The 24,418-nt window shown below is 43.6% G+C and overlaps 2 protein-coding genes across 5 annotated transcripts in view; one reads left to right on the top strand and one right to left on the bottom strand.

Moving 5' to 3' along the window:
• Window positions 1-1,850: 1,850 nt before the first annotated feature.
• Window positions 1,851-14,034, bottom strand: POLR3F (RNA polymerase III subunit F). Its single transcript, XM_074949725.1, has 9 exons — window positions 13,874-14,034; window positions 13,493-13,610; window positions 11,719-11,786; window positions 10,637-10,704; window positions 9,776-9,888; window positions 7,609-7,752; window positions 5,725-5,832; window positions 3,671-3,862; window positions 1,851-2,479 (listed from the first exon to the last, which is right to left on the bottom strand). Exons 1-9 carry the CDS (start codon window positions 13,927-13,929, stop codon window positions 2,402-2,404), a joined length of 945 nt encoding a protein of 314 aa, XP_074805826.1. The 5' UTR covers window positions 13,930-14,034; the 3' UTR covers window positions 1,851-2,401.
• A 34-nt stretch (window positions 14,035-14,068) lies between these two features.
• The window catches only part of DZANK1 (double zinc ribbon and ankyrin repeat domains 1), a 34,484-nt gene continuing 24,134 nt past the window's right edge, over window positions 14,069-24,418 (top strand). Inside the window, exons 1-8 of one of the 4 annotated variants that reach the window (XM_074949723.1) lie at window positions 14,069-14,157; window positions 15,890-16,014; window positions 16,798-16,951; window positions 17,900-18,017; window positions 19,260-19,356; window positions 20,186-20,310; window positions 21,793-21,875; window positions 22,325-22,442. In XM_074949723.1, the coding sequence (XP_074805824.1) occupies window positions 15,906-16,014; window positions 16,798-16,951; window positions 17,900-18,017; window positions 19,260-19,356; window positions 20,186-20,310; window positions 21,793-21,875; window positions 22,325-22,442 (804 nt within the window). In that variant the 5' untranslated portion in view covers window positions 14,069-14,157; window positions 15,890-15,905. Of the gene's footprint in view, window positions 14,158-14,698; window positions 15,037-15,068; window positions 15,299-15,889; window positions 16,015-16,797; window positions 16,952-17,899; window positions 18,018-19,259; window positions 19,357-20,185; window positions 20,311-21,792; window positions 21,876-22,324; window positions 22,443-24,418 lie in introns of those variants that run through there. The other 3 variants (XM_074949721.1, XM_074949722.1, XM_074949724.1) reach the window with 3 other exon arrangements.

Raw genomic sequence — 24,418 nt, 5'->3', positions numbered from 1 at the left:
CAACTCTCCTGACCTCGTTTTCCCCCTTAGACTTGCTTGCCACAGGAACTTACCTACCAATTCTGAGTTTGCTAAAGTCTGCCCTCTTGAAGTCCATTGTCTTTATTTTGCTGTTTTCCCTCTTACCATTCCTTAGAATCATGAACTCATCATTTTATGATCACTTTCACCCATGCTGCCTTCCACTTTCAAATTCTCAACCAGTTCCTCCCTATTTGTCAGAATCAAATCTAGAACAGCCTCTCCCCTACTCGCTTTCTCCACCTTCTGTAATAAAAAATGAACTTGTTGGATAATCTGTGCCCTGCTGTATTGTTTTCCCAACAGAGGTCTGGGTAGTTGAAGTCCCCCATCATCACCAAGTCCTGTGCTTTAGATGATTGTTAGTTTAATAAAAGCCTCGTCCACCTCTCCTTCCTGCTTAGGTGGTCTATAGTAGACCCCTACAATGACATCACCCTTGTTTTTTACCCCCTTTGGTCATGATCCAGACTTTCAATAGGTCTGCCTCCCACTTCTGTCTCGGCCTCAGGGCAAGTGCCTTGTATATCTTTAGGTACCTTTTATCCCCTGCCTGTCCTTCCTCAACAAGCTGTACCCTTCTAGATCAATATTCCAGTCATGTAAATTATGCCAGCAAATCTCTGATGCCAACTATGTCATACTTGTGATTATTCACTAGTATTTCTAGTTCTTCCTGTTTAATCCCCTTACTTTTTGCATTAGTATACAGACCTTTAAGACGTTCATTAGATTTCCCCTCTAGACTCTCCTTTGTCCCAGCTTTGATTGCCCATGTTCCCCAGATTCCAATCCTTCACCCTGGTCTCCATGTTATACACTCACCTGTGGGCTTTTGTCTGCTGCCCCACTAGATTAGCAGATCTGCATCTAAAGATACTCTTCCCTTTCCTTGATAGGTGGACTCCATCTTTGTTCAGCAGTCCTTCTCAGAACAGCATCCTGCGGTCAAGGAAGCCAGTCATCCTGGCAACACCATCTGTGGAGCCATGTGTTCACCACCAGGGTGTGAATGTCTGTGCTTGGGCCCCTCCCCTTGGCCAAAAGGATCGATGAGAATACCATCTGCACCCCAATCTCCCTCGCCCCTATGTAAAGATCAGAAACAAAGCCATCTTGATAACATCTCTAAAGAAGTTAGAAAAGTTTCTTTACTGAATAGCTGGCCAATTGTGAGTATTCCATGGCTCTCCCAATCTTTGGTTCGTGATTTGGGTGAAGAGCTGGATCATTTGCAATGGGTGTCATTGGCGAAGGAAAAGATCTTATCTTATTTCTAGTTGTGTCCCAATCCCACAGAGAAGCCTTTGCTAAAGGATGTGTGTAAATTTCTGGAGGATGTGATTTTACATTAATCCGTGGTAACCCAGCGATGTGAAATACACTCTCCTACCTGTAAGACTAGATGGTGGAGATTTTTTTAAATCTCACTGTTATTCTATTCAAAGACTTTGCCTTATCTCTCAGTTATGTGATTTTAATCCCCAGAATGCACTGACAAAGATTAACAAATTATCTCTCTGGCTGTTCGTTGAGTGAAATGAAAATCTTAAATGACCCTCAATGCTGGGTACCCACAGCCAGGTTCTACTGTAGAATCATAGGGCTAGAAGGGACCGCAAGAGTCATCTAGTCTAACCCCCAGTCAAGATGCAGGATTTGGTGTGTCTAAATCATCCGAGACAGATGGCGATCCAGCCTCCTTTTGAAAACCTCCAGTGAAGAAGCTTCCACAACCTCCCGAGGCAGTCTGTTCCATTGTCCTACTGTAATAGAAGTAATGAAGAAAACAAAGACCAAATATACCTGTTGATATTAAAATAGCGTTTTATTTATAACACTAGAGGAGGAGAAGGAAGAATCAATGAGTGATGCTTTCCAATGTCCTCGAGCCTTTGTTATGCAACATTTGTCTCCAACCAGACTTTTGTTACCACTGGAGTAAGGTGGTGCCTTTAGGACTGCGCTCTCTGCTCAGTATTACCACTTTGAACATCAGAGTTTTTTGTAAAGATCAGAGCTAGCGACTTCTTTTCTCATGTTCAAAATATAACCTTCAGTACAGAGCTATACATAACCCTCCAAGATTTTCTATTACATCCCAGTCCTGTTGTCATGTTTGTCAAGTCACTATGCCTTTTTGGTGCGAGAATGAGGATAGGTTGCCATCAATGACCTGACCTCAAGTAGTGCATCACTTTTGGTCCATTATCAGGACTGCTAACAAACCAATGTGTTGCTTCTCTGCATGTAATTAAAAAAAATTAACATCATGTCCTGAAGTCACTCACAAAAAAACCCGAGTCCACGATTAAAAAGCCAATTGGTTCATCAAGGTAGGCTGCAAAGAGTGGTACAATCCATGGTTCTTATCTTGCCATCAAAATTCTAGCCACTCTGCCATATAAATGCAGTTTGATGGAGAAATCTCACCACCTTCATGGCAATCATCAAAGACCTGTGGTAAAATGAAACCAGGTGTAAGTAGACTTCCTTACATGTGGTGAGCACAACACAATTGGAAGTAAAAAACTGAACTGTTTGCTCCACGGAGGAGTAAAATGAACACAAGACTGGGATCCAGGAGATCATCTAATCCCAACCCTGATAGAGATTATTATTTATATTACACTAGCACCAGAGGCCCCACTCAGGATCAGGGCCCCACTGTCCTAGGGACTGTACACACAGTGATTGACTGTCCCGGCCTTGGACAGTTTATAAATTAGCAGACAAAACAAAGGGTTACAAAGAGGTGAAATAACTTGCCCAAGGGCATACAACAGGGGAACAGCGCTGGGATTAGAACCCATTTTATGACTCCCCATTCAGTTCCGTATCCACTAGGCAAGACCACAGTGCCATCGCAAAGAACAGGAATAATCAACAGCTATGCTGGGGCTTTGATGTGCAAGAAATCATTACATCAATACAAACAGCCCATTGTAAAAACTCCATTCACACATTATACTAATAAATGAGTTGGATGAGGGTAAAGATGTTAAAAATGAGAGAGGGGCTTGAAAAAAGCTAAATGGACATTGTCCGGTTAAAACGCTGGTTTGAAAACATTTCCTACTCACGTTTTCAACGCCTTTGATTATTACAGCTAAAGAGTGTTAGAACCATTTAGTGTTTATTTCTGCCTTCTTATTGCAAGGCTTTTTGTATTTCTGATCTTGGACAGTGAAAATAAACCAGGTAGTATCTCTTTTTGGTTCCCATGCATTATAACAATGCAACAATGGTTGGGCTGTCACTCAGCTGGGACATGTCCTTGTGTAAGCTTCCCATTGAAATTAAAAATCCAACAAAACAAAAAATTATTAAAACAGTTTCTACTGGTCTTAGATCTCCCAGACATTTGTTTATAAAAAGACTACATTTCGGAGCATGTTTGACTTAACAGTGTCCTTTTACCATGCGATCAAGGGATGAGATGCAGTGTTTAAATAGGAAACATCATGGGCTAAATAAAAGTATCGGTCTTTTATTTACTCCATAGCCAAGGCATTTGTACCTCCACTGACTTTTTGAAGTCAATGGGACTACTCCTGTGTGTAACGTTAAGCACATGACTAAGTGTTTGCCGGACCCGGGTCTACATTAGTAAGTACTTCTTCCTCCACATACACAATCAGTAACTTACTGGGCAGAGTCCACAGGGTGTTCGGATTAACCCAGTGGGTTGGATGATAGGATTGACAGATCTGTACAATTTCATGTGTCCATCCACACTGCCAACTGTCCCTTCTTTTGCAGCAATGATGGTCATCTCCACCTTTCCATCGTATATTAGTGTGTTTAAAATAGTTTCAATATCCTCCATTGACAATTCGACCTAAAGGCAATTTTGTAAAAATATAACAAAAGATATTGGTAACAACTAGAGAAAAGGTGTAGCAATAACTCCTGCAAAAAGGAAAATAAACTCTCATTTATGAATGATGACATTCATCCCTCATTGCTAAGGCTTTAGAGGTCTGGTGTAGCCTTGATACAGGCACAGAATTCACTGAATCATGGATACTGAATGGCAGTTATGCGGAAAAGGGGAGAGCAAAGAGAGTGAGGTTTTCACTGTTTTTCTTACAGTTCTTTTAAAATAATGCTGGGCTTTCAGATACATTTGCCAAGTGGAATTCACCCATACTCCTCAAGTGTCTGCAACAATTCAGATACAATGTAATAACCCTCTGATGATTTGGGATATCTAAGCACAGGTTATGAATTCTGTTTGAGATTATGAACTAATGTTCAATCATAATGTTTAAGCCCTTATGATTATCATTGTGATGTTCGTGCCTCTAAGGAAACAGGGAGGAGTGCCAAGTCTCTATTGCTGACTAGGATGGCCTTTAGAGACCATCAACACCTGCATATAATCTTGCCCAAACAGAACAGGATGGCTGTATCCTCAGAGAAACAACTTTTCTCACTTGTCTGCATACAGTTAAGGTTTCAAGGAGCAGAAAATCCCCAGAAAGGGGACAAAGAGAGGTATCAGGGCAGAAGCTTAAAAACACAAGGGTGAGAAGTTGAAGGAGGACTTAGAGGGAGACAGAGGAATAAAGGGCCAGGTGTCATAAGCTAGAGGGAATCTTGTTGACTATCAGATCAGCTGGAGCTGAAGGACACTGATTGAAGGGGAGAGAGAGAAACACACACACCATGATTTAGAGAAGCCTTGAGCTGGAGGTTTGCAGTTCAACAGAGAGCACTTGGACCCTGAAGAGACACTGATCCAAATCCCATAGAACTCTCAAGAGTGGTGAGGAAACTGAGGCAGGGAATGGCACACAGGCATTTGTTGTTGTTATGGGTCTGTATATTCCATGCTGTCTAAAGCAGAGCGACTGTTTTTAGAAGTCCTTTTACAAAGTCTGTGTCTAGTCATTTCAACTATCATGTGTCCCTGAAGGTGACACCTGTAAACTAGAGAGTGTTCACAGAACAAAAGCTCTGGGAATGGGCATGCTAAAGCAACTGAGATATCTCGGGGGTCAGCACCGGTCCTAGGGCCAGGACAGCAGGGCCATGGGGTCCCACTTCCAGAAAGGGCACCAGACAAAGTCTGCACCCAGGAAGGGTGCCAGAGAGGCCACAGCCAGAGAGCGCAGCTAAACCAGAGCCTACCCAGTGAGCAATGGGAGCTTTAGAGCACATAGATCCAGCGTGAGTCTGAACACAGCAGCCTGGTGAGAGGCCAGCAGGGGAAGCTTGACCAGGGCTGTACCAGATCTTCACTTAACAGGGAACCCATGGCTGTTTTCTTGCTCTTACATATTATTATGGAGCTTTTCGAAGGCAGCTAGGAATTTGTTACACATCTCCCATTAAAATTGTGTGGCTAAATTCCTAGCTGACTTCAAGAATCTCAGTTTATGTTTATAGGGAAATTCCAACAGAGCAATTATAAAATTCCCTATAGCTGGGCTTGCCAAAAGAAAATGGGTCCCAACTCGCATTGACTGGGCACTGGATGCCTAACTCTCTTAGGTGCCTTTGGAAATCCCAGACTAAATTGGCTCTGAGCTGTAATGCAGCACAAACCCCCTACTTCATACACACTGCAATATAAGACCCCAATGTGCAAACTTGGATGCATCAAGTCAGGCACCAAAATTAGGACTTAGGGCCCAATTCCAAATGCTAGCCATTCGGCAGCAACTTGAAAGGTGGTAAGTTAAACGCCATTCTGACCTTACTGATGCCCAGCTCGCAAATGTATTTCCACACCTCATGGGATGATGCAAACGAACTGTTTCTCTGTATCATAGGGTTCTGTTTGCTGTCGCGAGCTGCTTCTGCCTGGGGAAGCATGGAGGGGAGAGTGTGACATACGCAGTCAGTGCTCCCTGTGAAGAGAATGTCTATAGGTATACAACAAGCTGCTTTTAAACCATTGTAGAGGCAATTTCCAGACAATCTCTCCCAAGTTTTAAGCCGGGGTGGGAATCTGGCCCCCTGCTTAATTTCATCCAGCCCGTGGCAAGTCTTGGCGCCATGGGCAAGAAACCCTGAGCCTCCACACTGCCCCGCGGGGCTGGAGCTGCGAGCACCGGCTCAGCCCGCTGCGGGGGGAAACTAGGGTTGCCAGGCCATTAAAAGTCAGGTCAGTGGCACAGCGGGGCTAAGGCAGGCTCCCTGCCAGTCCTGGCTCCGCACATCTCCCGAGGCGGACGGCATGTCCCTGCAGCCCCTAGGTGCAGGGGTGATCAGGGAAGCTCCGTGTGCTGCCCCCACCCCTAGTGCTGGCTCCGCAGCTCCCATTGGCCAGGAACCGTGGCCAGCGGGAGCTGCGGGGTCAGTGCCTGCAGTGCACACTGCACAGAGCCACCTGGCTGCGCCTCTGTCTAGGGGCTGGACACAGCAGCTGCTTCCAGGAGCAGCGCGGAACCAGGGCAGGCAGGGAGCCTGCCTTAGGCCCGCTGCGCCGCCGACCAGGAGCTGCCTGAAGCAAGCACTGCCTGGCTGGAGCCCGCGCCCCAAACCCCTGCCCCAATGCTGAGCCCGCTCCCGCATTCCAAACCACCTGTCCCCATCCCAGAGCCCCCTCTCACACCCTGAACCCCTCATTTCTGGCCCCACCCCAGAGCCCGCACCTCCAGCTGGAGACCTCACCCCCACCCGCACTCCAATCCCCCACCCCAGCCTAGTGAAAATGAGTGAGGGTGGAAGAGAGTGAGCAACTGAGGGAGGGGGGGCTTCAGTGAGTGTAGGGCGGGGTCTAAAAGAAGTGTGGGGGGTGTTCGGTTTTGTGCAATTAGAAAGTTGGCAACCCTAGGGGAAGCCCAGAGCCTTTGCGCCCACCTTCCCCACCACCAGAGGGGCTGTGTGTGGCCCACAATTGATTTTTTCTGGGGATCAATGGCCCCTGATAAGAAAAAGGTTCCCCACTGCTGTTTTAAGCAGATGATTGTCAACAAATGGAATAATCCTAGATATATATTGCACAATGAACAGTAAGTGGCAAATTACAAGTTAACACTATATACAGTAACATGAAACACTATATTGACATGAGGAGTTAGAACGTAGGCACCATCATTCTGAGTTTCCCGACTATGGAAAAACCTCAGCCATAGCCAGTGGCCTGTAATGTATAATTTGGAGGGAAACGGAAATTGACACGATCTGACTAGGACTCAGAGGATGGAGGTTGGGCTTTCCCTGTCGCATGGATAGGGAGTAACACTTTCTAGACACAGTCCACAATAATCAGGGCCGACAACTTTTTTGCACAGCTGAGGTAGTATGGGAAAGCTGACCTTTCCTAATTTGTTCCTACATTCTTCAATACTCAGTTTGAGATATGAATCTGGGGGAATGATGCTTCTTTTCTTTTAAAAGTTTAAAAGCACAAATTATGGGTTTATTAAGGTGAATGATCCATTGCATGCATTTGCAGCAGCAATTAAATTAGAAAAGTGCCAATAAAGAATTATGGTCCAGCAACTACATAACAAAATCCACCTATTTTTATATTAACAACTGTATACAAACTTTTCTTCGACCAGTTTTTAAAGGAAAAGCAATTACTTGTAAAAACAATCAAAGATGGGTTAATCTGTAGCAATCCCTCACCTTAGTCTGTAAGAATTTACAACACTGTTGGTTCAACACCTCCACAAATTCAGATTCAAAGTCTTGGTCACTGTACCAGGCCCCACCAGTCACGGACCGGTCAGGCTGCAGATTATATAACATGTACACCTTCTTCTTTGAGGCCTATTGAACAATACACACTTTTTTTTAATAGCTGAAAATCTTCCATGAAAGGAAAATGTCATTTAAACAAGCATAGGAACAATCCATGTAGTGCCATGTGCCCCGAAACATGTGAAGTGCATAGCTGCAGCAAACCATTAGGAGCACTATCTGCACGCCAAGAATACCGGGGTTAAAGAGGAGGTCGTATTTTTGGATTCTGACTCTCAAACTTGTTTTATGGAGCAGGGTTGGAAAAGGGAAACAAAACTACACAAAGATAAAGGGCTTTAAAGAAAATGGGACAGATTCAGGCTTGGGTGTGAATCGCTACAACTTCATTTCAATGAAGCTGCAAAAGATCTGAATTTAGCCTGTTATCTGATATCCTTCCAAGTTCTGAGCCTGGTTTTGGCCCTCCTTCAGGTCAGAATGTGGTTCAGCTCTCCCTCCTATAATAGAATGATGATTAAGCATGCCTGATGACCTAGTCTAAAGGGGATGAGAAACCGCTTTTAAAATTGTTTAATGCAGAACTAGTCCTAGACATAGCCAAAATGCCCGCTATAAACATTCCCAGTTAAATCAGCTTCCATTTTAAAATCACTTCTGAGAGTTTACTCTTTGTGGAAAGGACACTCATTATTCTGCTTTTTGACTCATAACAGCTACAACAGGACATTGTCTGAGATGAAATACAGAGTCAGGTGAATTTACACATACAATACAGTGGGGCTATGAAACTTCAGAGGGTTAACTTTTGAAGTTATACAATGGCATCTTTAAATTAGAGAAGTTAATCTTAAGATTTTTAAATATAAACGTGTACCTTTAGCCGTAAATTATAAATCTTGCTCTGGTAATTCCAGAGCGATGTATTATGCTGTAGGCAATAAGCGGTACCCAAGCTTTTGCACAGGATGGTGAACATGAATTCAGTACTATGAACAGGAAAAGGGTTTTATTACACTAAACAAGTTAGAAAGACAAGGTAGGTTAGGTAATATATTTTACTGGACTAACTTCTGGTGGCAAGAGAGAGAAGCTTTCAAGCTACACAGAGCTCTGTTTCAGTCACAGACCTCACATAGAGCTCTGTGTAGCTTGAAAGCTTCTCTCTCTTGCCACCAGAAGTTAGTCCAGTAAAATATATTACCTAACCTACCTTGTCTTTCTAACTTGTTTAGTGTAATAGTGTAACTGACTCACACGAAGGCTGCAGCAACACTGCACTAAAGCACAAGTGCCTAATGAACACATTTGAAAGTGAGCCTTTCTGAAGCTTCATTAACTATGGCAAGAGATGAAAAAAGCTCAGAACATGCAGCAACCCCCGAATAAAGCCCCTGGATTCTGCAATAAATGAAGGGTGAAGACACTTCACAAAGCCATCTCATAAATGGCTTACATATTCCAAATCAAGTATTTATAAACTGGGTTAGATGCTTTTTCAACTCCATTGAAGTCATGTTATTAGTATAGGCTTTGATTCAGGAAAGCACTTAGGCATGTCTTTTAAGTTTGTCCTGAATAGGAATGTTTTCCTGAATCACAGTTATAATAATCAGCAGGTTAAAAACTCTCCCCCACTTAAGAGAAATTATGTCCAAAGAAAATTTTGGCTGTGGGATAGTCTGGAAAGAGCAAAGCACAGAAGTTTTAGTTTGGCCTAAGCAGTGCACTCCTAATAGCAGAAGAGACAATTGTGATAAGGGTTATTATGATTCCTACTGTTTTGAATAAAGGATACCAGCAACTCTTTGCTAAAGTTATTGCACCTCTACCCTTCTCTAATATTTGCACTTAGATAGTGCCTTATATCTGAGGCCATCAGTGCTTTACAATGTAGTTAAAGTATTGGCTCCATTTTATAGAGGAGCAAACTGAGGTACAGAGAAGTTAAGTGATCTTCTCAAGGTGTCAGAGAGTCAGTGACATAGCTGGGAGAATAACCCAAGTTTCTTGACTGCCAGTCACCTGCTCTAACAAACATACTTTGCAGTATATACAGTATTTCAAGTATTTAAAACTATAGATTACTCACTGCCACAGACTTAACAGCTTTAATAAGTTTCTTGCTCTCCAAGTTTTTCAGTATCTTGTTGATCTCTGTTAAAGGTAGATTACTTTTGTATCTAATATCCCTGCTCCAAATACCTGTTTAAAATGAAAAAAGGAAAGCTGAATTCAAATGAATATGAACAGAGCATTACAAGTCTCAGGCACATTACATTTGTTCTTATGTTCAAGCCAAGTCTCGAGCTGTTCCTTTCCGATTCAGAATTCGCATCACAATGTTGCTTGAGCGCTACCTAAATAGGATGCACTGTGTAGCGTATTATTCAAACATCTCCCTACAGTTGTTATAACACAAACTTGCCTGCTCTGAGAGCTCATACAGGTGAGTTATATTTTGTCAACAGACTTGGCCAAAAAATGGGGAAAACATTTTTTCTGAGGGCCCCTTGGTTCTGGAACTCTCATCCCTTCACTCCTCAGTCTGACAGAATCCCAGTTTCTTGGCCTTCATATGCTGCAAGGCTCATCTGATTTCCTAGGCTCTCTCAGAGAGTTTGGGATATGAAACAGTCCGGCCGGGGAGGGTATTTTATAGGGAATTTGTACTTTTTAGTCACAGAAGGAGCTGGGAAAGGAATTGACTCAAGTCCTAATGTGGATACTGATACTTTACTTGTTTATTTTTAGTGATTAGTTAAGCATGTAATACCTCAAACAGATGCTTTTAAAACAACTATAGTAAAGAAGCTAGAGTTAATAATGCTTTGGTTGTTTATTACCATGCCTTTAATTCTTGAGCATTGAGAAACAGTACACACTGTTTTCCCCAAATACACGCTAAGCAACGAGTCATGAATAAAATTATAATAGCCCTTGAATAAGTCACCTTTGTTGGCTGCATCCTCTATAATTTGATAGACCAGCTTCTCTTGATTGTCAGATCCCTTCATTTTACTGTAAAGGACAGATTACAAAAGGAAAAGGAGTTAGTTATTGTGAATGTCCAGCAGGCTGGATAGAAGTAAACTAGATTTGTTTTAAACTGTGGAAAGCAAAACTATAAAATGAATTCAATTACACAAAAAGAAAGCAGCTGGCACTAGCTGGTTATTGCAGTTCCTTGTTATTACAGACAGCTTTTAATCATTTCTTACATGTCACGGCAAGTCAGCCAAAGTAACTGTCAGCATTTTGTTGGTGCAGTACTCTGGTTTCCCCACCACGACCACCAATTGCTCACCTACAACTGCAGTAGCTCAATCCCAAATAAAATCTTACCCAAAATAAGCAGCCCCTGGATGGAACATCTGGGAAGGTGCAGCAAAGTGCTCTCAGCTCTGAAGTTTGCTTTCCCCACTGGTCTAAGACAGCCTGATTCTGCCAAGCTCCAGGCCACAGTGGGAGGTTCATCTCTTTTTTGAAGCATTTGAGAGTGGTGGTGGAGTGGGGAGGACTGTTAGGTTTGGGGGATTTTCCTTCTTTGAAGCAAACAGAGTATGTCTTTACTCAGTTTTGTACAGGCACATTTTATGAACCAAATAAAACTCCCATTTAGTATACAGAGTAATATACTTGGGGTTGGATGACTGTTACAAATATAGGGCCTGATCCTGCTCTCTGCTCCATCTAGGCAGACCCCCTGGACCCACAGCAGAGCTCCACTGATTTCAGTGGGACTCCACTTGGGCATACAGGTCTGCCTGCATGGATCAGATCACCTGATGGGGGGCTTTACAACCAGCAATAGGGCTTCCCACACCATGTAATCCCACTTCAATGCAACTATTCACAGTGGGAAGCATGACCTCCAAGAGCATTTACAAGATGGGGCCCAAAGTAAGTAAATGTGCCATCTTGGAATGAATGGGTGAATAACACTTGATGATTACTACCATCACCATGATTGCACTGGGAGAGTGCATGAGAACTATGATCAAATGACTGTCCCTTCAACAAAATAAAGCTTACCCAGCATTTTGAGACTCTTTGATCCTGTAGAGAAGGCCAGTGTTGCTCCTGAGAAGGTCTAGCTGTCCCTGAAAGAGACAGGCACAAATACTATTATTAAGAGCTTGACATTTACCTTTTAAACATGAAATCTCATTTAATTTTGCCTAAATAAAATATAAACCAAAATACATTTTCATCCTTTGGAAACACTAGGACATTTTAGACAGCTCTGCTCAGGAAATATTCTGTTCATTTATCATCCAGCTGCTAGAAGTTATTGACATTGCTCCTGGTCTCTTTCTGCAACACGTGTCATTAACTAAAATGTAGAAATCTACTCTTTCATCTTCCACCACGGCACAAAGGATGTAAAGCTCCAGCATGCACCTCTCTCAGCCTGCAGTAACATGTCCATTGAATCATTTTTTTAATTGCTCATTTACATAGCCAACAGTTAGCTTGAAAACATAAGTCAATGTAAAAAAAAAAATTACTTCGGCTCAGCTCAGGTAAGATGGAGGTGATACATATGGTATGAGAAAGCATTCTAAACTGCAGTAAAAATTGTGACAGTTCCTTCAGTTGAGTGAATTTACCCACCTACTGTCAGAATAATTCACATTCTCAGGATGCTGCTAGATTCTCCTCCTTATCATTCCCAGACTCCCACATAACAGCTGTGAGTAAGAACACATTCTTTCATCTTCAACTGGCCAAGAGATGGTGGCAGGCTTTGCCATGATTACCTATGTCTGTTACCTCAAAGCAGGAAAAGTGCAACATGGTCTAACTTGGACTAACTTTGAAGATCTACCTTTTTAGACAGAGCAAATTGACAGAAGCATACTACGCCAGTGCATAATTTTCTACATTGCCTGCCAATTAATTTATAGGTGGAAACCCTAAATACTCTATGCTCCCAGTTATCTCAAAGAATGCTCTTCCCATGTGCTACATAACTGTGCTCAGAGGGAACACCTGCTATCTATGCCAAGCGTGAAGCATGTGAGAGATGAGTGCAGAGTATTCTCAGTGGTGGCTTCTTGCATCTGCAGTTCAATTCTGACATCTATATCAGGACTCAGGTCTGGTCACTTTTAGAGCAAGATTCAAGATGTCTTGTTATTAAGGTTTTAACTATAACAGCAAGGCTTGGACTTTCCTGATGGTCTGCTAAATTGTTAAACACCACTTCAAATCCTTACAGGGAAGCTGAGTACGCTACTGTAGAGAAATGCAGGAAACATTGTCGCCATTTTGGGTAATATGTTGGTTGGTTCCATGCTCGCATATGAATGGCACTCAGTTATATTGGTTACATGTGTCTTATAATAATAAGTGCAACTAAAACTACAGTAAGTCAAAAGGTATGAGATAATCCCAGACACTTTGACCTAAAAGCTGGAATCTAGTAAACATTGGGTGAAATCCTGGCCCCACTGTAGTCAATGGCAAAACTTCCTTTGACTTCCATGGGGCCAGGATGTCACCCTCCCTCTAAAAGCAGATACCAACAGGATTCAATAACGGTAGATAAATCTATGGCTCTTTCAGATTGTCCCTATATTACAGAACAATACCAATGAGGTTTGAGATGCAGTTACAGTCGTTAACAGAAACGCACTCATATTGCTTTGCTAGATCGCAGAAGATTAATACACAAGGCCCAACTCTGCAGCTGCTCTACGCTGGTAATGGCTGATGAAGTCCACTGCGTGCATGCATATGAAAGGGCAGTGCGATCCCTCCAGCACCGCAGAACGGGCTGTACTGATGGGGAGGTGACCCCTACCACGGAGAGCAGCCTGTTGATAGCCATGGCCCGCTGCTGGGGTTCCATGTGGGGCATGTCATTCTGGATCACTTGGTCGGTGATGCCGTGAGGGAACTGGTGGCAGAGCTCGATGATCCTGGAGGCGAGAACAGGAGGAGCAGAGTCAGATCACAACACACAGACGCAGCCCCACCACGACCCCTCTCAGGCCTAACCCCAACCCCAACCCCAGCTGCGCTCCAGCCCTGCCCCCATCTCAGCCCATCCCCCTACCGTCCCCGCCCCCCAGCTCTGTCCCAGGCCACTCCGCAGGCGCTGGGGGCCCGCACCCTACCCAGCACCGCTCACCCCCACCCAGACAGACCGGCCCCGGCCCCGGCCCCGGCCCCTCAGCCGCACCTGTTCTCTATCTCCAGCGGGTCCGGGACCTCCGGCTTCACCTTCACCTCGGCCATGGCAGCCGGGAGGGCGGAGGGGGGGGGGGGGCACCCCGCAGTGACGCGGGGCAATACACTGCCCCGGCGGCGCAAACCCCAGCCAGGTCCCCCAACGCCGGGGCGCGGGGAGATGACGTCACAGAGGGGACCCGGTTGCCATGGAGCAGCCGGAGGCGGGCCAATCCGGGGCCGCCTTCTTGCCGGTGTTACAGCGTCTCTAGTAACGGGAACGGGAACAGGAGCCGGGTGAGTAATGGGGAGGGAGCCGCGTGGGGGGTGACTGGAGTCTAGGGTGGGAGCCGGGGTGGCGAGCCCGGAGTGGAGCGGGAGCAGCCTCATGGGGGCGGGGTCCAGAGCCTGGAGTGGGGCGGGAGTCTGATGCGGGGGGGATCCAGAGGCCGGAATGGGGCGGGCGCAGTTTGGGGGGGGTGGGGTCCGGAGCCCGGGGATCCAGAGCCCGGGGCGGGGCGGGCGCAGTTTCGGGCGGGTCCGGAGCCCGGGGAACCTGATGCGGGGCGGGGGGATCCAGAGCCCGGGGCGCAGTTTGGGGGGGGTCCGGAGCTCGGGGAACCTGATGCGGGGCGGGGGGATCCAGAGCCCGGGGCGCAGTTTGGGGGGGGGTCCGGAGCCCGGGGAACCTGATGCGGGGCGGGGGGAACCAGAGCCCGGGTGGGGGGTGTCCGGGGCGTGGGGAGCCGTGTAGAACAACCAGAGCCAGGGGCTGCTGGTGGCTGCCCGGCTTTGGCATTTATTCTGAATGCGGTAAAATAACCTACTCGGTGCACCAACAGAATTACCATTTTTGGTTCTGCCTCCCGCAGGTGCATAAGAGCCATCCAGCTTCTCAAATAAACCGGTGTGGTCAGCTGGCCACCTGAGGGTGGTAGAAAACCAATCGGAATGGTTCTGCCATCTGTTAATCCTGCGCTCGAGGTGGCAGATTCTGGCAAATGTGCTGCACCAGGGCGTATCTGGTGGGAGGAGTAATGGCAGTGCTGGAAATTGCTCTAACAGTGCTTGCTATCTGTACAGGCAATACAGAAGTGCAGATTGACACTATAGTTACCCTTGATCAGAACAGGTGCAATCCCAGTGTTCTCATGAACGAATGACTGTCTGTGCAGAGTGGGTAGTAGTTTTATGTGTGACATGTTACAGACATGTTGGGGGGTTAGAAAGTTGATTCTAAAACCAGAACTTGCTAGTGTAGACAAGGCCTTTGGCTGTGAACATAACCACCCAAGACCTACATTAGGGGCTTGTCTAGATTATACACTTTTATCATCTCTAAGCACAGTTGTTCGCAATTAAGTTCATTGACACAGTGCTGGCCATTGTAAACCAGGACAAAATCATGTTCAGCATCATTTGTCCTAATATACTGCAGGTGAGACACCACTCAGGAATAGCAGAGAGTGCCTTATTTTAGTCCTCTTCAGCAAATAATCTTGGGTTCCATGTAGGCACTCATATAGACATAGTGAAATAAGTAGCTGATTTCTCCTGCATGAGATATTAGATGGATGGAGCCACATCTATTAAAAACAAGGCCAACACTCTTCATGATTATCTCATGAACTGTCACTCAGATCCGGCATGTATCACTGACACCTCATGGACAGGGCTGACCTTGGCAAAGCTGGTTTCAGCTGTGTATGCAGAGATCAATTAAACTCGTGCAATGAAGATCAGATTGGAATGAAAGTAGTGGTACTTTTCTCACACTCTGTCCAAAATTCCAGAGTTGCAGAACTGGTCAAAATTTTGATTAGCTTTTAGCATGCTCAGATGGGTTCAATAGGAAAAAATTTTCAATGGACAGCAAAACAAATAAGAATGTTATTGTTATAAGGATTAACAATTTACTGCATCTAATGTTCTCTTTTTTCAGGGAGGTGGAATAGAGGTGTGAAATTGCATGAAGATTCATTTCTGCTTTACTCTTACGTTTTAAAAGAAACATCTGCTATTTTTTCAGATCACTACTAAGAAAAATGACTGCTGGTTCAGTGTCAGTGCCTCAAATTATACCACTTCGACTCCCTCTGCCAGGGAAGGCTAAACATGAAATAGACACAAATACACATGTAGAAATAAAATCAGGTATAAACAACAGCTTTAAATCTGTTCTATAAACCCTGTTCTTTTTATTTTGTCATTTGACTCTCACTTTTTGATACTGTGTTTGCGTTCACATTTTATTGTGATTTTGATGAGTATCTGTTTTCATAAATACCTTGCATAAATTAATCCTTTACATCTCTATCCTGCAAACGTGCACCTGCTTAATTTCATTCATGTGACTAGTCCCGTTGAAGCTAATAGGGCTACTCATGTGTAACGTAACTCAAATGTGTCAGTGTTTGCAAGATCCGGGCCTTATATTTCTGTGCTATTGTGTCTGTTTCATAGTCACAATGAAATATGAAAATCTTAGAATTTGATTATTTTGTGTTTTGTGATTTTGCAAAACTGGTACTTGAAAATAGCATGGGTCAGTTTCACTGAAAAGGCCCTATCTGTTAGCAAGAGTCTCAGTTTTGAAATTCCAACTTTTATATTTCAACCATGATCATTTTTTATATCCGAACATGCCACATGTAGAACCTGTGCATATTTTCATATACCCTTTTTGCAACTTTTTTGTGAGAAGATGAATGGCCTGTAATGAAATTGTGATTATTTTGTCACCAAATTTTGTGAGGAGAGAGGGAAAGGGAAAAAACCAAAACACACATTATGGCCCTAATCTTGCAATCCCTTACTCACATCCTTATGTTGCTCATGTGAGTAAATTAAGCATATGTGTAAGCATTTGCAGGAGTGAGGCTTATTTTTGAACAGCTCTAATACAGTTTTGGTAATTATCTTATTCATGTCTTTCAGATACTCCTGATGTCACTATATATTACACTTTAGATGGAAGTAAACCAGAACTCGTTAGGAGACCTGGCTATGGAGAACATAACACTTTTAAGTATAAGGAACCTATCAGATTACCTGATGGGAAAATAACAGTAAAAGCTTTGGCAGTCACCAAGTAAGTAGCAACTGTCTATAGTGCATTATAATTATGGTAATTTATTTGCATTACTGTAGTGCCTAGGAGTCCCAGTCATGGGCCAGAACCCCATTGTGTTAGGTGCTGTATAAACACAGAACAAAAAGACAGCCCCTACTCCAAAGAGCTTACAATCTAATTAATATTTATGTATTCCTCTGTATGGACATCAGTATCTTCTATGCCAGAACATTTATTATTATTATATAGTAATTACTTGTATTGCAGGGGTGCTTAGGGCCCCAACCATGGATCAGGGACAAATTGCCTTTGCTCATACTTGCCCTGGAGTGAAACTACCGTGCATTCCCTGTGCAAGGACTTGCAGAATCAAGGCTTATATATAGTTCTTGGTATCGCTGTCCAGACCATACATTTTTTTTTATTGTTGTGATTGTGAAAAGACATGTTCTCAGCTCTTCATCCCCTGCTAAATGAATGGCATGGACAGTGAATGTCTGTGGTATCAAATGTCAGCGATGACATATAATGAATGGTATGGAATGGCAAGCTGAATGTGGTTCAGCTTTGGAGGTAAGTGCTCCCATTCCATGTGGCATTATGTATAATGTGGAGCATATCACCTTTCCCCACCACAAGGGAGTTGTACAGTAACAAGGACAGAAGGAGGACATGGATTAAGGTATATCAGGAATATCTTATATGAAAGGGAATTAGATATTAAAATTATCCATATTTTCATCATTTTAAACGGGTAATTTTTTATCACACATAGAATTCCTATCGTTTTTTAAAAGCACCGATTGATTGGGAGTATGAAGGGATCATGGCAGCTTACTGAAATAGTAATCTGGCTAGCAGGAGGAGTTTCAATAAAAGACCCATTTTCACCACTGATTTCCTTTCTAATAATACCCATAATTTTGTGCTCTAGCTTTCTGTAGCCTTTTGATTATTAACTTTCAGAGACTGCAGGGAGAGCGCCATTGTAACAAAGGTATTTCTGGTAGAATATGAGCCACCAAACATACTCTTTGCTGATGAAGATAATGATGAGAATTTTCTGAAAGACCTCTCCAACCAGGCAAGTTACAGCAATGGTAAATCCCTGTTTGACCATAACATTTTGTATTCTATTACAGAGAGACAAAATCCAGGTAGCTGTAGAGTTTCATTACTTTTATTTCTTTATCTGCCCATCTTTGTTGTTTTCAACCTTTTCTGGTATTGAAATCTATGAAAGTTCAAATGGTTGGTTCTTTATTGGGACAGCCAATTAAAACTATTGTGATACATCTCTTTTACTTATGAGCTGCTGACATTATGCAAGAATGGTTTTGTTTCAGTTTCTAGTAACTTACAACATTTGCCATTCATCGTGCTCAGGGAATGTTGTGTTTAACTGAAAGGTTTATACAGAGACTTCGTCTGGAAATAACACTTCAACGTGTCCTGTAATGTTTTCTCTGGGATTGTTCTGATCTCATTAGAAAAATTAACCATCTGAAAACGAGAAGTCCGGAAAGGGCCAAATCTTGAAATTCTTACTCAGAGCCTGGTTGTGCCCTGCTGCTTGGGTGTGCAAGGGGGGAATGTGCACAAGAAATCTGGTCCCACTTGTACACCACCACCACCAACTGCAACTGCCTGGCACTACTATAGTTCTTGCACTCCACCACATGCTGAGATTGCACCCACTTGCTATCTCCACGGGGTACAAATCTCATTGGTTAGGAAGAAATTTATACTATGAGGGTGGTCTGGTAGTGCAGTGACAACCCTCCTCCTTCCATACCTTTCCTTTCCCAACCCAAAGACCTGGACACCTCCTAAGTCCCTTCAGGGGAGTTTCCATGTAGTTAGGGTAAGGGAAGGATGATCATTTTAGCATCTGTGTTTTAGGCTATGTCTACACAGTTTTGTTGGTAAAACTTTTGTCGGTCATGGGTGTGAAAAAAACACCTCCTGACCGACAGAAGTTTCCCTGACAAAAGCACTGGTGCAGACAATGCTATGTCGGCGGGACACGTTCTCTCGCTAATATAGCTAGCGCCACTTTTTGGGGGTCGTTTAATTAAGCCGACTGGAGACCTCTCTCCCATCAGCATAGAGCAGCTACATGAGAGACCTTACAATAGCGCTGTAGTGTAGACATAACCTAAGGCATACTGGAGGGAAATGATATTGTTATCAGGGAAGCCGAAGGAGATGAGGCGACAATAATTGAGGTGAGTGATGACTAGACTGAGCACAGGCACGTGTTTCAATTCAGTGTTCTAAGGTGTGTGCATGTGTGACTATAGACAGGTAATCTTTGTATTCGTAGGAGCTGGAAGGTGGACTGTCTGTCACAAAATTAAAAAAGAAAGGAGTGAAAGTGGAAAGCAAATCCAGCTGGAATGATACAGCCCAAGAGTTTCAAGGTATGACTGCATTGAAGCCAAATTGGACCTTAACCCCACTGAAAGTAGTTGGTAGGAGTGTATTTTTCTGTTCTCTGCAGGAAACCTCACAGATATCTCAGAGACTGAGCATTCTCTGTGAATTCCCATGTGCTGTAGAACCCCTTATGCTTAACAATCTGTCCCAATTTGTATTTAGCTTAGACGCTCTGGTTACCTTCGCCAGACCTGAAGAAGAGCTCTTTGAAGCTTGAAAGTTTGTACCGTCCACCAACAGAAGTTGGTCCAATAATAGTTATCACCTCACCTGTCTTGTCTCGTACCTTCTCGTATCGTGGGACCAACACAGCCACAACAACGCTACAGACATTTAAGTTAATGGGAGTTTCAGATGTCTTAGACACAATTGTGTCGAGGGCCTTCAGAGTTTTGCCTGCATAAGGAGTGCAGGATTATACCACAAGGCAAAAATGAAAACTTAACTCAGATTTTATTCATGCTATAAATAAAGCTGATTGTTCCATAGCTATTATAAATGAGCCTGCTTAAGAGCATAAGATCCTAATGCCATCGCTCACTAATTTACTTTTGGGTGGAGGTTTTAGGAGAGGAGAAAATCTTAATTTAGGGGAAAATGCAAAAGGAAACACTTCGTTAGTGAGGAACTTGTGATAGATTTCCACTACCAGAAAACTGTTTGCCAAATAACCTTTTCCAAAACGGCTAGAACTGTTCTTAGATATTGGGATGTGATCCTGGGATTACATGTGGCATAATGTTAACCAAATCTCATGTTATTCTGAAGTGCATGATAGAGGAATGATGGGATGAAATTTGCCTGTAATTTTAGACTTGGAGGTAGAGAGAAGAACTGTCCACAAGTCTTTGAAAGGGCCACGGTTTGTGAATGGTCATTTGGAAACACAAGGTTATGGAGAAAAGTCCATCTCATCACCACCAACACACCAGTCCCAGGTAAGTTAAACTGTTACTGGGGGAAACAATAAGGGCTAGGCTGAGAGTTGACTCTCAGCCCAGTGTGAGGGAATAGCTCCAGAAAGGAGCTGTGAGTCAGAGACAGGCCTATGAATCACAGTTCCTCCAGCGCTCCTGCCTTGCACCCAATTGGAGGCAGGGGAATTTGGTTGGGTTGGCCCATTTCCAGAACCAGCATGGTTGCTGGCTGGTGTATAAAGGATGCAGGTTGATGGCCCTTCCCGCTCCCCATGCACTAGCTTGCTGGGGTCAATATCAGGTCTATGGGCTTTACTGTTCCCCCAGATCATGATTTATGATGAGTGAGTCCTGCAGGGTGGCCTGAGATCCCTTTACTCTCCTGCACAGCCATGCAGGACTGGATGAGAACTGAGCCCTAAACAATTAAAAATATTTGAAGCTTTCATAGTCATCCTCATTCCTTTTTCCATCTAGTTCACTTCTCTGCCTATACTGTACAGTACTGATTTAAACAAGCTGGTGGTGACAGGCCTGTAATACATAATTCAAGGAACGTCCAAAGCAGAACTCAGCCATCAGTAAAGACTGATGAGGCAGAGCAAATAATTGATGACTGACTCTTACTGTTTCTCTTTCTAACTCGTTAGTGATTGATAGACCTGCAGCAGTAGTAGTTTCTGTTTGTTAAATACAGGTGAAATTGTTAAAATGTAGGATCTGATCCTGCTCTCATTAAAGTAAATAGTAAGACTCACATTTATTTTATCAGGAGCTGGAGGTCCTTATTGTGGATCACAGATGAAATTCACTGGTTTAGCAGGCCTTACCTGAAGCCTCTGAATTGCAGTGAGTTTTACCTTGAACAATAAGCATTCATATGGGGATGTAGCTGGGTCAACCTAACTTTTCAGTGTAGACCAGCCCTTGTTCTCCACTGAAAAGTTAGGTGGACATAGCTACATTGGTCAGGGGTGTGGAAAAGACATACTCCTCAGACATAGCTATGCTGACCTATACTCAAGCGCAGACTCAGCTATGTCAATGGAAAAATACCTCCATCAACGTACTTAACTTAGTTCAGGGAGGTGGACTTCCTACACTGATGGGGAAAAAACCCTTTCATTGGAGTAGGCTGCATCTACACTTTGGGGTTATGCTGGCACAGTTTAGAGACTATAAATGTACTTGGAGACTAATGCAGCGTACACACAGCCTGGACTGAGAGAAGGGGTTTTTCTGTCAGTGTCGGAACGCCACCTCCCCAAACGAAGTCAGCTGTGTTGACAGCTCTCTTCCACTGCCATAGCTGCATCTATTCTGCGGGTTAGGTTGGCTTAGCTACAGTGGTCAGGGGTGTGGTTTCTTACATCCCTTGCCAAAGTAGCTATGCCAATCTAACTTTTCAGTGTAGATCAGCCTATAGGTAATAAGTCATTTGTAATCAAATTAATATTTTTACAGTGCATGTTTCACTACCTTAAAGAACCATCTTTATTTCAGTTCATTAGTTCCGCAGTGTCTAGCAGGAAAAGTCTAACAAGCACCCAGACAATGAGAATCCAGAGGGAAACAGACTTCCTCAAGTAAGGTGTTTTTTTCCCCCATGCTGTTTGTGGTAGGGGAATCACAGAGAAATTGCTTTAACAATTGAAGGGACAATGCTGTTAAATTAAACTAAAATGAGGAAGGTAAGTGTGGACATTTAGTTAATAAAAGGGGACTGCTGTTGTCATATTGTTTTAATGTTACTGTATCTTACTGATAATGTCTTATTATAGTGAGATGTCAACTTAATTAGTGATCTGACATCCCAAGGAATGGGGAGGGGGAGGAATTGGGTTTAAAATTCCAGTATGTAGCCCTTTCTCGTGTTGGTGAGCGTTTGCCCAGGAGTAGTCCCAGACAGTGAGTGTGAGTAAGTGCTCACCAGTCTAGGCTCTTTGATTCCCTGCGCTGGGTTTCACTACAGGAGGTTGCAGGATTTAGCAGCACAAATTGAGAACACGTTCAACCAGTTTCCTGTTATTTCTAGGTGTGCACATTGCTTAGCTCCTCGCCCATCTGATCCCTTTGCTCGCTTCTGTCAAGAATGTGGTTCTCCTATCCTGCCAGTGCCAGGGTGTCGCCTTCCACCCCCTGAAGGAGCTCAGGTCAGCAAAAAAATTGTAACCAACTCCCTCCTATTTCGAGAATCAGCCTCCACAAATTATATAAGTTACTGCTGAGGGAACTGTGTTTTCATCACACTTTCCGTTGGAAAATCCTGCTCTCTGCAATTCTTCATATCGGTCAGTAACTTTGGCAGGAGGGACAATAATAATTCTTTCTGGTTTGTTTTGCCTGTGGCTTTCAGCTGACCAGGGCAAGTTTCTAATGGGATCTGTTCTTGTAAGCATATTCTGGAAAAATAAATTATTTTCTCTTCATCTGTGCCAGAAAAGAGCAACGATATAGATTCCCATGAGAGCTGCAGTGACCAACAAATCTTCAGAAACTGTAAAGTTACGAATACTTACATTTCTACTGGCTTCACTGAGAGCAGGGTCAGGCTCTGATTGGAAAATAAATTGCTTTTGCAACTAACACTTTTGCTCCTTCTGTCTCATAGAGGGGGCAGTATCCAATCATGAGCTGGTCAGGCCAACAAACAATGTAACTTCCACAAGAACGTATCTGTACCCAGGATTGTACTCTTGGGTTCTGCAGAAATCTGACTGAATTAGCAAAACCAATTTCAGATTTTGCTTATTCATGAGCTTTTTTGCCTCAGTGAACAATGTATAGGGTTAAATACCCATGGGAAGAGTAGGTCTTGTTTATTTCAGCTCCATAAATGGCTCCTACTTGAAAAGCAAATGCAATTACTGGAGTCCACACACAAATCTATCAGCAACCTGATACTGAAAGTGGAATGGTATAGGATCAGTTGTAACCCTTCCCTTGTGCTCATGATGGGGAGCAAGAGTCAGTGGGACTGGACAAGGGAGTGTGACTTAACTAGAGAACAACGGATCTTCATCACGCTCCCGCTATGCCCAAGAAACCCCTCTTCAGGTACTGTCTTGGGTTTTGACCTCTGCAGATCTCAAGGTAATATATCAGACAGGAGGAGCTAAAATGGAGGATCAGCTACTGTACAGTTCCCACTGAGCCCAGCAGATTTCTTAGGATAAATAAACCTGGGAGTTAATGCTGATCCATTTTAATACAATACAAAATACAGTGTGATACAAAGTATAGTGTAGCCCCCTTCCTTTAGAATTTTGCGAACTTGTTATTTTTTTAAAAATGTTATTAAAAATGGACCAAGCATGCACGTGCTGTTAGGTGGTTATAACTCAGCCAGGGTCACTGAGTTGCAAGAATAATGTTATTGTGGCAAAAGTGTATTTTTTTTACTCTTTTAGTTCTCAGAACTGTTGCTTAACTTTCTGCCTTCAGGCAGAGACGGGATCTGGACAATTTCAGCCTGAAAAGTGAAAGTTTGAGACAGTTGTCAGTAATTAAGGAACAGCCTTTAAAATGGAACTACTTAGGTAACTTTAACTATAGCTGGAGCACACCCCGTTAGCGATAGTTAGGTTTTGACATTGCTGCAGTATCATTAATGTTGAACTTGTTGCAGCTGAAAATGAATATTATGCTTTTGATGGACTGCATGTATGGTTTAATTATTTCTCTGATGGGGCACACACTTCTCCCATCCTCTTTGCTTTGCATAAGCTTCTCAGAGAGTCATAAGAAAGGCTATACTGGGAGAGACCAAAGGTCCATCTAGCCCAGTATCCTGTCTTCTGAGAGTGGCCAGTGCCAGGTCCCCCAGAAGGAATGAACAGAACAGGTAATCACCAAGTGATCCATCCCCTGTCGCCCATTCCCAGCTTCTGGCAAACAGAGGTGAGGGACACCATGTAGATACCACCGTACAGTTCATTTATGGTGTTTTACTCCACCACCTTCTCTATACTAGTGCAGTCACAGTATTTTATGTTATCCGGCTTTACTACCCCTGTTACAAAGGGTAGGGGAGAAGTTGTCTCCCTCCTCCCAGAGGACTCCTCCTTCTGCACTCTTCCTCTCCTTCTCTTTCCTGCTTTGCTTTTTCCTTTGCTTCCTTCCTGCGCTC

The sequence above is a fragment of the Natator depressus genome, chromosome 3, assembly GCF_965152275.1.
Source record: "Natator depressus isolate rNatDep1 chromosome 3, rNatDep2.hap1, whole genome shotgun sequence".
Taxonomy (NCBI): Eukaryota; Metazoa; Chordata; order Testudines; family Cheloniidae; genus Natator; species Natator depressus.
Note: the sequence above shows the minus strand (reverse complement) of the source record. Positions and strands in the feature narration are given on the sequence as shown.